This window comes from Pongo pygmaeus, chromosome 20 (assembly GCF_028885625.2).
Source record: "Pongo pygmaeus isolate AG05252 chromosome 20, NHGRI_mPonPyg2-v2.0_pri, whole genome shotgun sequence".
In the NCBI taxonomy this organism is placed as follows: domain Eukaryota; kingdom Metazoa; phylum Chordata; class Mammalia; order Primates; family Hominidae; genus Pongo; species Pongo pygmaeus.
Genome location: NC_072393.2, coordinates 42,901,762 through 42,917,404, shown reverse-complemented (window position 1 = coordinate 42,917,404; position 15,643 = coordinate 42,901,762). Strand labels below are relative to the sequence as shown.

Genomic DNA, 15,643 nt, shown 5'->3' with positions numbered 1-15,643 from the left:
TGTACATTAATTTTATGTCCTGAAACGGCTGAATTCAATTGCCAGTTCTAGGAGCTTTTGGGATGAATCTTTAGGGTTTTCTAGGTATACAATCATGTCATCATCAGCAGCAACAGTGTGACTTCCTCTTTGCCAATTTGGATGCCCTTTATTTCTTTCTCTTGTGTGATTGCTCTGGCTGGGGAAAAGTACGGATTTAACTCTCTTACTATCAGTACCTCCGATACACATTACTCACACATAAAAACTTTTTATTTGTTCCTCAAGATATAATTATATCACCTTTTAAATTCTTTTAAATTGTTACTTCTTTCTTAAATGCTATTTATTACTGTCTTAAATGTCTCAATACATTAAAATACTTTAGGTGTTTTGTCAGTTTCATAATTTTCCTGCATATATGCTTTCATGACGCTACATGTATTCTCTGATACAGAGCTCCCACATATGCACCCCTGTTTCTATCCACCCTGTGCCCAAGCTCTGCATGATTATTCCAATCATCCTCACACCTATTAAGAACCTTTGTGGTGTGAATATTCTTGGCATTTCTGATAGATTTAATTATCATTCCACTACAGGGTGACCTTTAATCCACCCTGTGTGTGCATGTTTCTGAAACTAAAGACAGGCCTATTTTAATGACTTTTATTCTCTTGCCCAGATCTACTTCTGCAGGCCCCATCCCTTCCCAGAAAGAAGAGGAAATGACTGAGTCCCAGGTAAATATTAAATAGTGTATTTGTTTCTTGCCTTACTCTCCAATGCAATTTAAGGGGATTGCAGTAATTCATACAGTAAATTATAAAGGCCTATGCACATAAAACATATTTTCAGGGGAAATAGAGTTGAATGATTAAAACTAGGGAACAGTTAAAATGTGGGTATTTTATGAAATTCATTCAGAGAGATTAAAGCTGGGCTTCAAATTTAAATTTCCTTTTTACAGGTAAAGAAAACCAGAGCAAAAATTTGTTACATAATTTTCATTGTATGTAACAATAAAAAATCAACATTTTCTAACAGAAATAAGCTTTTCATTGATACCTAGGTCAATGAAAACACTGTAGTGTTACTTCTTGTAGTTGATAAACCTAGCTCTTTTGATGTACTCTTTTGATCAAGGATAAAACAAAGTGTAACTATCAAAATAGCCCAGCATTAGAAACAATGCAAATGAACATTAACAGGAAAAGGAGTAAATTATAGTATTTTACATGGTGAAATACTACTTAACAATAAAAAAGAACAGATGACTGTTACACACAACAACTAACATGGATAGATTACACAAACATAGAATGAAAAAAGCCAGAAACAAAAAAGTATTATCATAGGGTTCCATTCATATAAAGTTGAAAATGGGCAAAACTAATGTATTGTGACAGAAGTCAGAATACTGGTTACCTCTGAGAGGGTATTTACTGTGAAACAGCATGAAGAAATCTGGAGGGCTGAAAATGTTCTATATTTTGATTTACTGGTAGGTACCCATGTCTATAAATGTATACAAATTTATCAGATTTTATGCTTAAGACTAGTCCATTTTACCACATTACTCTATGCATGTCATACATAAATTTATTTATTTATTTATTTACTTATTTATTTATTTTTTGAGATGGAGTCTCTGTTGCCCAAGCTGGAGTGCGATGGCACGATCTCAGCTCACTGCAACCTCCGCCTCCCGAGTTCAAGTGATTCTCTTGCCTCAGCCTCCGTTGTAGCTGGGATTATAGGCACCCACCAGCACGCCTGGCTAATTTTTTTTGTGTGTTTTTGGTACAGATGGGATTTCACCATGTTGGCCAGGCTGGTCTCAAACTCTTGACCTCAAGTGATCCACCTGCCTTGGCCTCCTAAAGTGCTGGGATTATAGGTGTGAGCCACTGTGCCCGGCCCGTAAATTTAAAGAGAGAAAACTAGACTATCTTAAGAAAGAGGTGGGATATGTGTCTTTCAAATGACCCTATGTAATTATCTTTTTCAATTACATATCTTTTTCAATTGCTGCTGATTGAGCCACACTGTAATCATTTCTGGTAAATTCTTAAAATTTTAACCACTAGAATGTGAGCAGAGAATGTGTTTTACTTTGTTTACTGCTGTATCTCCAGCACCTAGAAGATCACCTAGTACACTTGATATTCTGTGAATACTTGTGGTTTTCTTTCAGATTTATCCTACACTCTCAGATACTGAACATATTTTACTTTTTACCCTCAGCTCAAAGCTTTGCTCTTCTGAGATATTCCTTTCTTTGACCGTGGTTTTTTTTGTTTTTTGTTTTTTGGAGTCTCACTTTGTTTCCCAGGGTGGAATGCAGTGAATGCGATCTTGGCTCACTGCAACCTCTGCCTCCCAGATTCAAGGAGTTCTCCTGCCTCAGCCTCCCGAGTAGGTGGGATTACAGGCGTGCACCACCACACCCGGCTAATTTTGTATTTTTAGTAGAGATGGGGTTTCACCATGTTGGCCAGGCTGGTCTCCAACTCCTGACCTCAGGTTATCTGCCCGCCTCGCAAAGGCTGGGATTATATGCGTGAGCCTCTGCGCCCGGTCGACCATGTATTTTTATCTACCAGCTTCTGTATATCTCTAGTTTCTTCCTCAGGCACACTCAGTTAATTTTCAAAATGAACACACCTGTGTAACACAGTGCACACACTCAGTGAATAAATACAGAATTACCCTAGCACTCTAGGATACCTTTTCTATACTTCCCAGTCATCACCCCCACCCCAGGAGTGTTCAACTTTTATCACCATAAATTGTTTCTCCCTGTCTTTTAACTTTATATAATCTGTGTATTCTGTGTCTGGCTTCTTTTGTTTAATATTATGTTTGTGAGATTCATCCATGTTAAATTGTTGCAGCTAGTTGTAGTTCAGTTAATCTCATTGCTGAATATTATTATATTCTCTGATCAACATTTCCATGGATCTTATAAACCATGTCACTTCATTTCTTACCTGGAACTACTCTGGCAACTGCCTACTAATCTCCCTGTATCCACTTCTGACCATCTATTGTCCATTTTCCATAGAACAACCAAAGTGATAATTTAAACCTAAGGTTTTATTATGACTTCTCTGCTTAATACCATCTAGTGTCTTTCCTTTACATGTGGAATAATGTCCCTTACAAAGCCCTTCTTGGTATGCCTTCTGCCCATGTCTTCACCATTATCTTGTGCTACGTTCTCCCTCATTCACTGTGTTTCAGCCTCACTAACCTTACCCCCCTTTGAACAGACCAAGTTTGTCCTGCCCCAGGAACTCTGAACATGCTTTTAAATGTTTCTACCCTAGATATTTATATGACTGGTTCTTTCTCACCATTCAGGTTTCTGCTGAAATGTCATCTTCCTCAAGGTGTTGTCTTTGGTTACTAAATTCAAAGTAGAGTTTCTGATTCATTCCATAACCCATTACCTTTATTGCATTTTCTTAACTTATCAATATCACATTTTACTTCACTTATTCACTTGCTTATGTTTTCATTTCCGTGTCCCCAAAGTAGATTCTAAGCTCCAAGAGGCCCAGAATGTTTCTAAACTCGCTCTGCTATCCCCTGTGAGTTCTGATTGATAAAATGAAAAAACTAATTTTAATGCAGTCTGATTCAAAACTTAGTTCAATCAGCAAATTGTTCTCTTGGCAATTATTTAGTCATTCAGATTCTACTTTGTATCCCTGTTCTCTGTTAAGGTGGTGTTTGAGATAACAGGAAAGATCTTCATAGCTTGGGTATGTGCTGGATGATTTAGCTAGCTCCTTTTTTAGGACATTCAGTGGCTGATGAGTTTATGGTGTATTTCACAGCTCAGTGATGGTCCAAGGACCTCTCTTTATCAACTGGCCTCCTTTGGTTCTTGCTATCTCTGTAGATCTCTCTGAATCTCTGTCATGCTCTAGATGCTTCCTGGGTCCCCTAAACCCCACAGCATGCTTGTAGGAGCATCTTGCCTTCTTTTTTTTTTTTTTTTTTTTTTTTTTAAACACGGTCTTACTCTGTCACCCAGGCTGGAGTGCAGTGGCACAATCTCAGCTCACTGCAACTTCTGCCTGCTGGGCTCTAGCAATCCTCCCTCTTTCAGCTATCCAAGTAGCTGGGAGTACAGGCACGTGCCCCCATGCCTGGCTAATTTAAAAAAACAATTTGTAGAGACAGGGTCCCACTATGTTACCCAGGCTGATCTCGAACTTCTGGGCTCAGGCGATCCTCCTGCCTCTCGGCCTCCCAAAGTGTTGGGATTACAGGCATGAGCCACTATGCCCAGCCTCATCTTGCCTTCTGAAATGACCCTATTTCATCCTACTCAGGGTCTGTGCTACATGGGAACTGAAAGCTACTTAGAAGTTATTCTCTCAGTTTGACATGACACTCTTCCCACTTAACTCACTGCCTCTCTCCCATTTCACACTCATGCCTTGGAGTGTGGGGAGTTCTAGGCACATATTTAACTGCTTGCCTCCCTACCTTTAAGGCCTTTGTTTCCTCTATTCCAGGCCTGTAAGAGGAAGGAGAGGATTTTCCCCTTTCATCATCTCCTCTGTCTTTCCTTTTTCAATAAAGTTAAATGGAGAAAATGTATGAGGCATAAGGAAACATACATTAAAATGTGCTTCAAAACTAGTATACTGCTGAACGTGTTTGGAGCCAGTGAGCGCTGAGTAGAGGCCAAGGCAGCATAAAATAAGGCCATGGAAGGTCTCGAGATATTCTTGGTGATAAAGCGCATTGATAAAGAAGAAAATTAGCCAGCCCATAGAGGAAGAATATCACATTTATTTGTTCTGTTGTTGCCATATTAAGTCTTCATCTACAAGTAAAAGGTTCACTTCTCCAGAAACGTAGGGCAGAGTACCTAAGAAAATGAAGGTAGTTCAGCTGATGATTACTTATGGAGCCTACTGTGTGCTCTGCATTCTGCTTAGTGCTTTATTGGAGCTCTTCATTTTTTCATGTGGATTTTAATTGTTTTTTGTTACTTCCTTGCAGTCTGAATAACTTCCTTCCATGTTTCTTATGAGGCTAGTCTGCTAGCATTGAATTCTTTGTTTTTATTTATTTCACCTTATTTTTTTTTACCTGAAATTCACATACATATTTAAAATTAATCATTCAACAATTCAGTGGTCTTTAGTACATTCACAGTGTTGTATAGCCACCACCTCTATCTGGTTCTGTAACATTTTTATCACCTCAAAATAAAACCCCATACCCATTAAGCATCTGTTCCCCTATCCCTCTCTTACTCCTAGCCCCTGGCAAACACCAATCTGCATTCTGTCTCTGTGGATTTACCTATTCTGGCTATATTATCTATTCTGAATATTTCATATATATACAACAAGAAAATATGTGACCTTTTGTGTCTGGCTTCTTTCACCTAACATAGTCACCTTCATTTTTGAAAGGTAAGTTTCCTAAATATAGGATTCTTTGTTGATAGTTTTTTTTTTAATTTTTAGTTTTTGTGGATACATAGTAGGTGTATACATGTATGAGGTATACATTTATGAGGTACATGAGATATTTTGATACAGGCATACAATGAGTAATAATCACATCAGGGTAAACAGGGTATTTATCCAAGCATTTATCCTTTGTGTTACAAACAATCCAATTTACTCTTTTGGTTATTTTTAAATGTACAAATAAATTATTGTTGACTATAGTTGTCCTGTTGCACTATCAAATATTAGATCTTATTCATTCTAACTATATTTGTATCTATTAACCATCCCCATTTCCCCCACCCACTGTCCTTCCTAGCTGCTGGTAACCATCATTCTGTGCTCTATTTCCATGAGTTCAGTTGTTTTAATTTTTAACTCTCATAAATAAGTGAGAACATGTGAGGTTTGTCGTTCTGTGCCTGGCTTATTTCACTTAACATAATGATCTCCAGTTGCATCCATGTTGTTGCAAATGACAGGCTCTTCTTTTTTATGGCTGAATTTTCTTTATCCATGCATTTCCTGATGGGCACTTAGCTTGATTCCAAATCTTGGCTATTGTGAATAAACAAGGAAGCAGTAAATAAGGGAGTACAGATATCTCTTTAATACACTGATTTCCTTTCTTTTGGGTATATACTTAGCAGTGGGATTGCTGGATTATATGATAGTTCTATTTTACTTTTTTGATGAACCTCCAAACTGTTTTCCATCTGGTTGTACTAATTTACATTCTCACCAACAATGTATGAGGGTTCCCTTTTCTCCACATCCTGGCCAGCATTTGCTATTACCTGTCTTTTGGATAAAAGCCATTCTAAGGCAGGGCATGATGACTCATGCCTGTAATCCCGGCACTCTGGGAGGCCAAGGCGGGTGGATCATCTGAGGTCAGGAGTTCAAGACCAGCCTGGTCAACATGGTGAAACCCCGTCTCTACTAAGAATACGAAAATGAGCCAGGCATGGTGGTGCACACCTCAAATCCCAACTACTCAGGAGGCTGAGGCAGGAGAATCGCTTGAACCCGGGAGGCGGAGGTTTCAGTGAGCCAAGATTGCGCCACTGCACTCCAGCCTGGGCAACAAGAGTGAAACTCCATCACAAACAAACAAAAAAAACCATTTTAATTGGGGTGAGATGATATCTCACTGTAGTTTTGATTTGCATTTATCTGATGATCAGTGATGTTGAACACCTTTTCATATACCTGTTTGCCATTTGTATGTCCTTTGAGAAATGTCTTCAGATCTTTTCCCCCTTTTTAAATCAGGTTATTAGATTTTTTTCATATAGAGTTGTTTGAGCTCCTTATATATTCTAGTTATTAATCCCCTGTCTGATGGACAGTTTACATATATTTTCTCCCATTTTGTGGGTTGCCTCTTCTCTTTGTTGATTGTTTCCTTTGCTGTGCAGAAGCTTTTTAACTTGATATAATCCCATTTGTCCATTTTTGCTTTGGCTACCTGTGCTTATGGGGTATTACTCAAGGAACCTTTGTCCAGTCCATTATCCTAGAGAATTTCCTCAGTGTTTTCTTTTAGTCATTTCATAGTTTGAGGTCTTAGATTTAAGTCTTTAATCCATTTTGACTTGATTTTTGTGTATGGCAAGAGATAGGGGTCTAGTTTCATTCTTCTGCGTATGGATATCCAGTTATTGAAGACATTGTTCTTTCCCCAATGTATTTCTCGGCACCACTGTTGAAAATGAGTTCACTGGAGATGTATGGATTTGTTTCTGGGTTCTCTATTCTGTTCCATTGGTCTATGTGTCTGCTTGTTGTTATTCTTTGTTGTCGCTGTTTGTGACAGGATCTTGCTCTCTTGCTCAGGCTGGAGTGCAGAGGTGTGAACATGGCTTGCTGTAGCCTCAACCTCCTGGGCTTAGGTAATCCTCTTGCCTCAGCTTCCCAAATACCACAGGTGCACACCACCATGCCTAATTTTTTATTTTTTTGTAGAAACAAGGTCTCACTATGTTGCCCAGGACTCAAACTCCCAGGCTCAAGCAGTTCTCCCACCTCAGCCTCCCAAAGTGCTGGGATTACAGGCACAAGCCACCCTTCCTGGCCTATGTGTCTGTTTTTATGTCAGCACCATGCTATTTTGGTTACTGTAGTTTTGTAGTATAATTTGAAGTCAGGCTCCTCCAGTTTTTTCTGTTTGCTCAGGATGGCTTTGCCTATTCTGGGTCTTTTGTGGTTGCATATAAATTTTAGCATTTTTTTCTATTTCTGTGAAGAATGTCATTGGTATTTTGATAACAATTGCATTGACTCTGTAGATTGCTTTAGGTAGTATGAACATTTTAACAATATTGATTCTTCCAACCCATGAGCATGGACTATCTTTCCATTTTTTTTTTGCATCCTCTTCAATTTTTTTCATCAGTTCTTTATAATTTTCATTGTAGAGATCTTTCAATTCTTTGGTTAACTCTTAGGGATTTTATTTTATTTTTAGCTACTGAAAATGGTATTAATTTCTTGATTTTTTTGTCAGATTGTTTGCTGTTGGCATATAGAAATGCTACTGATTTTTCTATGTTGATTTTATATCCCGCAACTTTACTGAATTTGTTTATCAGTTCTGGTAGTTTTTTTTGCTGGAGTCTTCAGGTTTTTTCAAATAGAAGATCACCTGCAAACAAGGATAATTTGACTTTTTCTTTTTTAATTTGGATGCCCTTTACTTCTTTCTCTTATCTGATTTCTCTTGCTAGGATTTCCAGTACTATGTTGAATAACAGTGGTGAAAGCGGGCACCCTTGTTATATTCCAGATCTTAGAGGAAAGGCTTTCTGTTTTTCCCCATTCGGCATACTAGCTGTGAGTCTGTCATAGATGGCTTTTATTATATTGAGGTATGTTCCTTCTGTACTCAGTTTTTGAGGGTTTTTATCATGGAAGGGATGTTGAATTTTATCAAATGCTTTTTCAGCACCAGTTGAAATGATCATATGGTTTTTGTCCTTCATTCTCTTGATCTGATATATCACATTAATTGATTTGCACATGTTTAACCGTCCTTGCATTTCTAAGATAAATCCCACTTGGTCATGATGTATTGTCTTTTTAATGTGTTGCTGAATTCAGTTTGCTAGTATTTTGTTGAGGATTTTTACATCAATGTTCAGCAAGGATATTGGCCTGTAGCTTTCTTTTTTTTTGATGTGTCTTTGTCTGGTTTTCATATCAGCATAATATTGCCCTCCTGGAATGAGTTTGGAAGTATTCCCTCTTCCTCTATTATTTGGAATAGTTTAATTAGGATTGGTATTAGTTCTTCTTTAATTGTTCAGTAAAATTCAGCAGTGAAGCCATTGGGTTCTGAGCTTTTCTTTGCTTGGAGACTTTTTATTACAGCTTCAATCTCATTACCTGCTATTAGTCTGTTCAGGTTTTGGATTTCTTCATGGTTCAATCTTGGTAGGTTGTATTTTCTAGGAATTTATCTATTTCTTCTAGGTTTTCTAATTTATTGGCATATAGTTGCTCATAGTAGCTTCTAATGATCCTTTGAATTTCTCCAGTATTGATTATAATGTCTCTTTTTTCATCTCTGATTTTACTTATTTGGGTCTTCTCTTTTTTTCTTAGTCTAGCTAAAAGTTTGCTGATTTCATGTTTTTAAAAAACTGATTTTTTTATTTTGTTAATCTTTTGTATCATTTTCTTCATTTCATTTATTTCTGCTCTGATCTTTATTATTTATTTTCTTCTAATAATTTTGAGTTTGGTTTGCTCTTTTCTAGTTCTTTTAAGATGCATCATTAAATTGTTTATTTGAAGTTTTTCTTCTTGTTTGATGTAGGTGCTTATAGCTATAAACTTTCCTTTTAGTACTGCTTTTGCCATATCCCATGGGTTTTGATGTGTTGTGTTTCCATTATCATTTATTTCAAGAAATTTTTAAATTTTCTTCTTAATTTCTTCATTGACCCAGTGATCATTCAGGAGCATGTTGTTTAATTTCCGTGTGTTTGTATAGTTTCCAAAATTCCTCCTTATTGATTTCTAGTTTTATTCCATTGTGGTTAGAGAAGATATCTTACATAATTTTAATTTTTTGAATGTTTTAAGACTTGTTTATGGCCTCACATGGTCTATCCTTGAGAGTGATCCATGTGCTGAGGAGAAGGATGCACATTCTGCAGCCATTGGATGAAATGGTCTGTATGTATCTATTACGTCCATTTGATCTGTAGTGCAAATTAAGTCTGATAGTTCTTTGTTGATTTCTATCTGGATAATCTGTCCAGTGCTGAAAGTAGAATGTTGAAATCTCCAGCAATTATTCTATTGGGTCTATCTCTCTCTTTTACTGTAATAATATTTGCTTTATATATCTGGGTGCTCCAACGTTGGGTGCATACGTGTTGACAATTATTATATCCTCTTGCTGAATTGACCCTTTATCATCATGTAATGACCTTGTTTGTCTCTTTTTATAGTTTTTGTTTTGAAGTCTATTTTGTCTATAGCTAGTCCAGCTCTTTCTTGGTTTCCGTTTGCATGAATATATTTTTCCATTTATTTATTTTCAGTCTATGTGTGTCTTTATAGATGAAGTGTGTTTCTTGTAGGCAATGGATTTTTGGGTCTTGTTTTTTGTTTGTTTGTTTGTTTTTATAATATAGTCAGCCACTCTGTCTTTTGATTGGAGAGCTTTACATTCAAATGTTAGTCCATTTACATTCAATGTTATTATTCATAAGTAAGGACTTAGTCCTGCTATTTCATTATTTCCAGGTTGTTTTGTGGTCTTCTTTTCCTCCTTTCCTGCCTTCCTGTCTTCCTTTTTGGGAAGGTGGTTGTCTCTAGTGGTATGTTTTAATTTCTTGCATTTTACTTTTTGTGTATCTGTTGTATGTATTTTGATTTGAGGTTGCCATGAGGCTTGCAAATACTATAACCTATTATTTTAAACTGATGACAAATTAACACTGATTGCATAAACAAACAGGCCAAGAGAAAGTTAGTACTCTACACTTTAACTTTGTCCCCCTGCTTTTTTAGCTTTTTGCTGTTTTTACTTTTTATTTTATTTATGTATTTATTTTTGAGATGGAGTCTCGCTGTGACCAGGCTGGAGCGTAGTGGCGTGATCTCAGCTCAGTGCAACCTCCGCCTCCCGGGTTCAAGCGATTCTCCTGCCTCAGCTTCACACGTGTCCGTGTGAAGAGACCACCAAACAGGCTTTGTGTGAGCAGCAAGGCTGTTTATTTCACCTGGGTGCAGGCGGGCTGAGTCCAAAAAGAGTCAGCAAAGGGTGGTGGGATTATCATTAGTTCTTATAAGTTTTGGGCTAGGCGGTGGAGTTAGGAGCAATGTTTTGCGGGCAGTGGGTGGATCTCACCAAGTACATTCTCAAGGGTGGGGAGAATTACAAAGAACCTTCTTAAGGGTAGGGGAGATTACAAAGTACATTGATCAGTTAGGGTGGGACAGAAACAAATCACAATGGTGGAATGTCATCAGTTAAGGCTATTTTCACTTCTTTTGTGGATCTTCAATTGCTTCAGGCCATCTGGATGTATACATGCAGGTCACAGGGGATATGATGGCTTAGCTTGGGCTCAGAGGCCTGACACCAAGTAGCTGGGACTACAGGCTTGCGCCACCCCACGCCCAGCTAATTTTTTTGAATTTTTCGTAGAGAGAGGTTTTCACCATGTTGGTCATGATGGTGTGGATCTCCTGACCTTGTGATCTGCCCACCTCGGCCTCCCAAGGGGTTGGGATTACAGGTGTGAGCCACCGTGCCCGACCTGCTGTTTTTATTTATATTTTATTGTACTGTGTCTTGAAACATTGTTTTAGTTATTGATTTATTTATATTGATTCATCTTCTCATCTTTCCTTTTTTTTTGAGACGGAGTCTCGCTCTGTCACCAGGCTGGAGTGCAGTGGCACAATCTCAGCTCACTGCAACCTCTGCCTCCCAGGTTCAAGCGATTCTCCTGCCTCAGCCTCCTGAGTAGCTGAGACTACAGGCATGTGCCACCATGCCCAGCTAATTTTTGTATTTTTAGTAGAGATGGCGTTTCACAGTGTTGGCCAAAATTGTCTCTATCTGTTGACCTTATGATCTGCCCGCCTCAGCCTCCCAAAGTGGTAGGATTACAGGTGTGAGCCACTGTGCCCAGCCCATCTTCTCATCCTTCTATTCAAGATATGAGTAGTTTACACACCACAATTACAGTGTTCTAACATTCTGGATTTTCTGTGTACTTTCTATTGCCAGTGAATTTTGTACTTTCACATGATTTCTTATTGTTCATTAATGTCCTTTTTTCAGGTTGAAGGACTCTCTTTAGCATTTTTTTGTAGGACAGGTCTGATGTTGATGAAATCTCTCAGCTGTTGTTTGTCTGGGAAAGCCTTTATTTCTCCTTCATGTTTGAAGGTTATTTTCACCAGATATACTATTCTAGCATAAAAGTTTTTTTCCTTCAGCACTGTAAATATGTCGTGCCACTCTTTCCTGGCATGTAAAATTTCCACTGAAAAGTCTGCTGCCAGACATATTGGAGCTTCCATTGGTATGTTGTGTCTTTTCTCTTGCTGTGTTTAAATGGATCCTTTCTTTATCATTGACCTTTAGGAGTTTGATTATTAAGTGTCTTGAAGTAGTCTTATTTGGTTTAAATCTACTTGGTGTTCTATAACCTTCTTGTACTTGAATATCAATATCTTTCTCTAGGTTTGGGAAGTTCTCTGTTGTTATCCCATCGAATAAACTTTCTACCCCTGTCTCTCTATCTCCTCTTTAAGGCCAATAAGTCTTAGATTTGCCCATTTGAAGCTATTTTCTAGATCTTACAGGCATGCTTCATTCTTTCTTACTCATTTTTCTTTTGTCTCCTCTGACTGTGTATTTTGAAATAGCCTATCTTAAAGCTCACTAATTCTTTCCTCTGCTTGATCAGTTCTGCTGTTCAGTGACTGATGTGGCTGCGGGGTGGTGGCTCATGCCTACAATCCTAGCATTTTGGGAGGCCAAAGCATAAGGATCACTTGAGCCCAGGAGTTTGAGACCAGCTTGGGCAACATAGTGAGACTACCATCTCTACAAAAACATTAAAAACTTAGTTGGGTATGGTGGCATGCATCTGTGGTCCCTGCTGTTTGGGAGGCTGAGGTAGAAGGATCACTTGAGCCTGGCAGGTTGAGGCTGCAGTGAGCCATGATCACACCACTGCATTCCAGCCTGGATTACAGAGACTCTGTCTCAAAAAAAAAAAGACTGATGCATTCTTTAGTTTGTCCATTGCATTTTTCAGCTCCAGAATTTCAGCTCTATTCTTTTTAATTATTTCAGTCTCTTCGTTAAATTTATCTGATAGCATTCTAAATTCTTTCTGTGTATTATCTTGAATTTCATTGAGTTTCCTGAAAACAGCTATTCTGAATTCTCTATCTGAAAGGTCACAGATTTCTGTGTCTCCAGGATTGGTCCCTGGTACTGAGTTCAATTTGGTGAAGTCATGTTTTCCTAGATGGTCTTAATGCCTGTTATTGTTTGTTGATGTCTGGGCAGTGAAGAGTTAGGTATTTATTGCAGTCTTTGCAGCCTGAGCTTGTTTATACCTGCCCTTTTTGGCAAGGCTTTCCAGGTATTTGAAGGGACTTGGGTGTTGTGATCTAAGTTTTTGGTCACTGCAACCATATCTGCATCAGGGGGCATGCCAAGCCCAGTAACACTGTGGCTCTTACAGAATCATAGAGGTACCACCTTGATGGTCCTAGATAAGATCCAGAAGAATTCTCTGGAAGAATTCTCTGGATTACCAGGTAGAGACTCTTGTTGTCTTACTTTCTCCCAGAGTCTTTCTGTGCTGAGCTGCCTGGAGCTAGGGGAGGGGTGACACAAGCACCCCTGTGGCCACCACCACTGGGACTGCGCTGGGTCAGACGAAGCCAGCACAGCACTGAGTCTCACCCAAGGCTCACAGTAACCACTGCCTGGCTATCACCTGTGTTCACTGAAGGCCCTATCGCTCTACGGTCAGCAGGTGGCAAAGCCAGCCAGTCTTGTATCCTTCCCTTTAGAGTAGCAAGGTCCCCCCAGCCACGGGCAGGTCTAGAGATGCCATCCAGGAGCCAGGGCCTAGAGTCAGAAACCTTAGGAATCTACTTGGTACTCTATTCTACGGTGGCTGGACTGGCAACCAAGCCACATGGCAAAGTCCTTCCCACTCTTCCCTCCCCTCTCCATAGGCAGAGGAATTTCTCCCTGTGGCTACCACTGACCCAGGCCCATGGCAAGTATGGCCTGGCTACCGCCAATGTTCATTCCAGGCCCAAGGGCTCTTCAGTCAGCTTGTGGTGAATGTTGCCAGGCCTGGGATTCTCCCTTCAGGCAGCAAGCTCCCCTTTGGCCCAGGGCAGGTCCAGAAATGCCATCCAAGAGGCAAGGCCTGGAATTGGGGACCCCAAGAACCCACTTGGTGCTGTACCACTGTGGCCAAGTTGGTACCTAAGCTGCAAGACAAAGTTCCCTGTACTTTGCCCTCTCCTTTTCTCAAGCAGGAGTCTCTCCCTGTAGCCACCACGCGGGAAATGTGCTGGGTCACACCTGAAGCCAGCATGTCTCTGAGTCTCACCCAAGGCCCATGGTGAGTACTACCTGGCTACCACTGCTGACTGTTCAGGGCTCAAGGGCTCTTTAGTCAGTAGGTGATAAATGCTGCGAAGACTGAGTTCTTCCTCTCAAGGCAACGGGTTGCCTTCTGGTCCAGGGTGTGTCTAGAAGTTGCATCCAGGAGCTAGCGCATGGAATGGGGGCCTCTGCCTGGTGCCCTATCATACTGTGGCTGAGCTGGTGTCCAAGGTGCAAGACAGAGTCCTCTTTACTCTTCCCTCTCCTCTTCTCAAGTGGAAGGAAGGGGTCTCTCCTGGAGCTGCGAGCTGCACTACCTCGGGTTAGGGAAAGGGTGGCACAGGCACTCCCTTGGCTACCCTGGCTGGTGTCTCACTGGGTCCCATGCCCCCCTAGTCCACTGGCTCCAAGCCCAGCACAGCACCAGGACTTGCCCAGGAATTGCAATTCCTGTGGCCTAGACTGCCTTTCAAGTTCACTTAGGATCCTAGAGCCCTTTAGCCCATGGTGGTGAGGCTTGCCAGAATTCAGGTTTCTACTGCTACAATGGACAATTCCCCTAGACTGTCTGGGGCTGGTCTAAATACTTCTGGTGTGGGCACCAACTGAGTTCTCCCTGGTGTTGCCTTGTGCTGTGACAGGGCATCACTGAGTTCCAATGAAAAGTCCTGCAATCACTCTGGTCTCCCTCCTCCAGGTGCATAGATTCTCTCTCAGCACCATATGGCAACTGCCAGAGGATAGGGGAGGGATGGCGTTAGCAATTCACGACTGTCTTTCCTGCCCTCCTCAGTGCCTCTTTCAGTGATGTGAAGTTAAAACCAGATACTGTGATTGCTGACCTGATTTTTGGTTATGATGAAGGTGCTTTTTTGTGTGGATAGTTGTTCAATTTGGTGTTCCTGTGGGGAGTATGATTGGTGGAGGCTTCTACTGGGCCCTCTTTCCCTGCTTCCTCTCTGGTAGTTTTTTTTTCTTTCAGAACTTCGAATATGTTGTCCCATTGCTATTTGTCCTCCATTGTGTTTGATGAGAAGTCAGCTATTAGTTTTATTGTGGTTGGTGAAGATAATGAATTATTTTCCCTTGCTGTTTTCAAGATTTTCTCTTTATTTTTATTTTCAACATTTTGACTATGATGTGTTTAGGTGTGTACCTTGTTGCGTTTATCCTACTTGGAATTCATTGAGCTTGAATGTATACATTAGTGTTTTTCATCAAATGTGGGAAGTTTTCAGCCATTATTTCTTTGAATATTTTTCTGTCCTTTTCTCTCTCCTCTCTAACTTATACTTAAATTATGCATATGTTGATGCACTTATTGCTCTAGCTCACATTTATGAGTCTATATTCTTTTTTTTTTTTGGGATAGGGTCTCACTCTGTCACCCAGGCTGGAGTGCAGTGGCACAATTATAGCTCACTGTAACCTTGAACTCTTGGGCTAAATCAATCCTCCCACCAATGTCTCCTGAGTGGCTAGGACTATAGGCATGTGCCACCACACCTAGCTGATTTCTTAAATTTTTTGGTAGAGATAGGGTCTCATCATCTTGCCCAGGCTGATCTTG

General features: G+C 39.9%; 1 protein-coding gene across 5 annotated transcripts in view; it reads left to right on the top strand.

Annotated features, from left to right (window-relative positions):
* Positions 1 to 15,643, top strand: part of ZNF569 (zinc finger protein 569) — a 54,146-nt gene that overhangs the window by 23,345 nt on the left and 15,158 nt on the right. For 2 of the 5 annotated variants that reach the window (XM_054462466.2, XM_054462463.2), the window contains one exon: positions 665 to 722. The exons of the other annotated variants lie outside the window; for them this stretch is intronic. In XM_054462466.2, coding sequence (XP_054318441.1) covers positions 708 to 722 — 15 coding nt within the window. In that variant the 5' untranslated portion in view covers positions 665 to 707. The remainder of the gene's footprint in view (positions 1 to 664; positions 723 to 15,643) is intronic. 5 annotated transcript variants of the gene reach the window in all.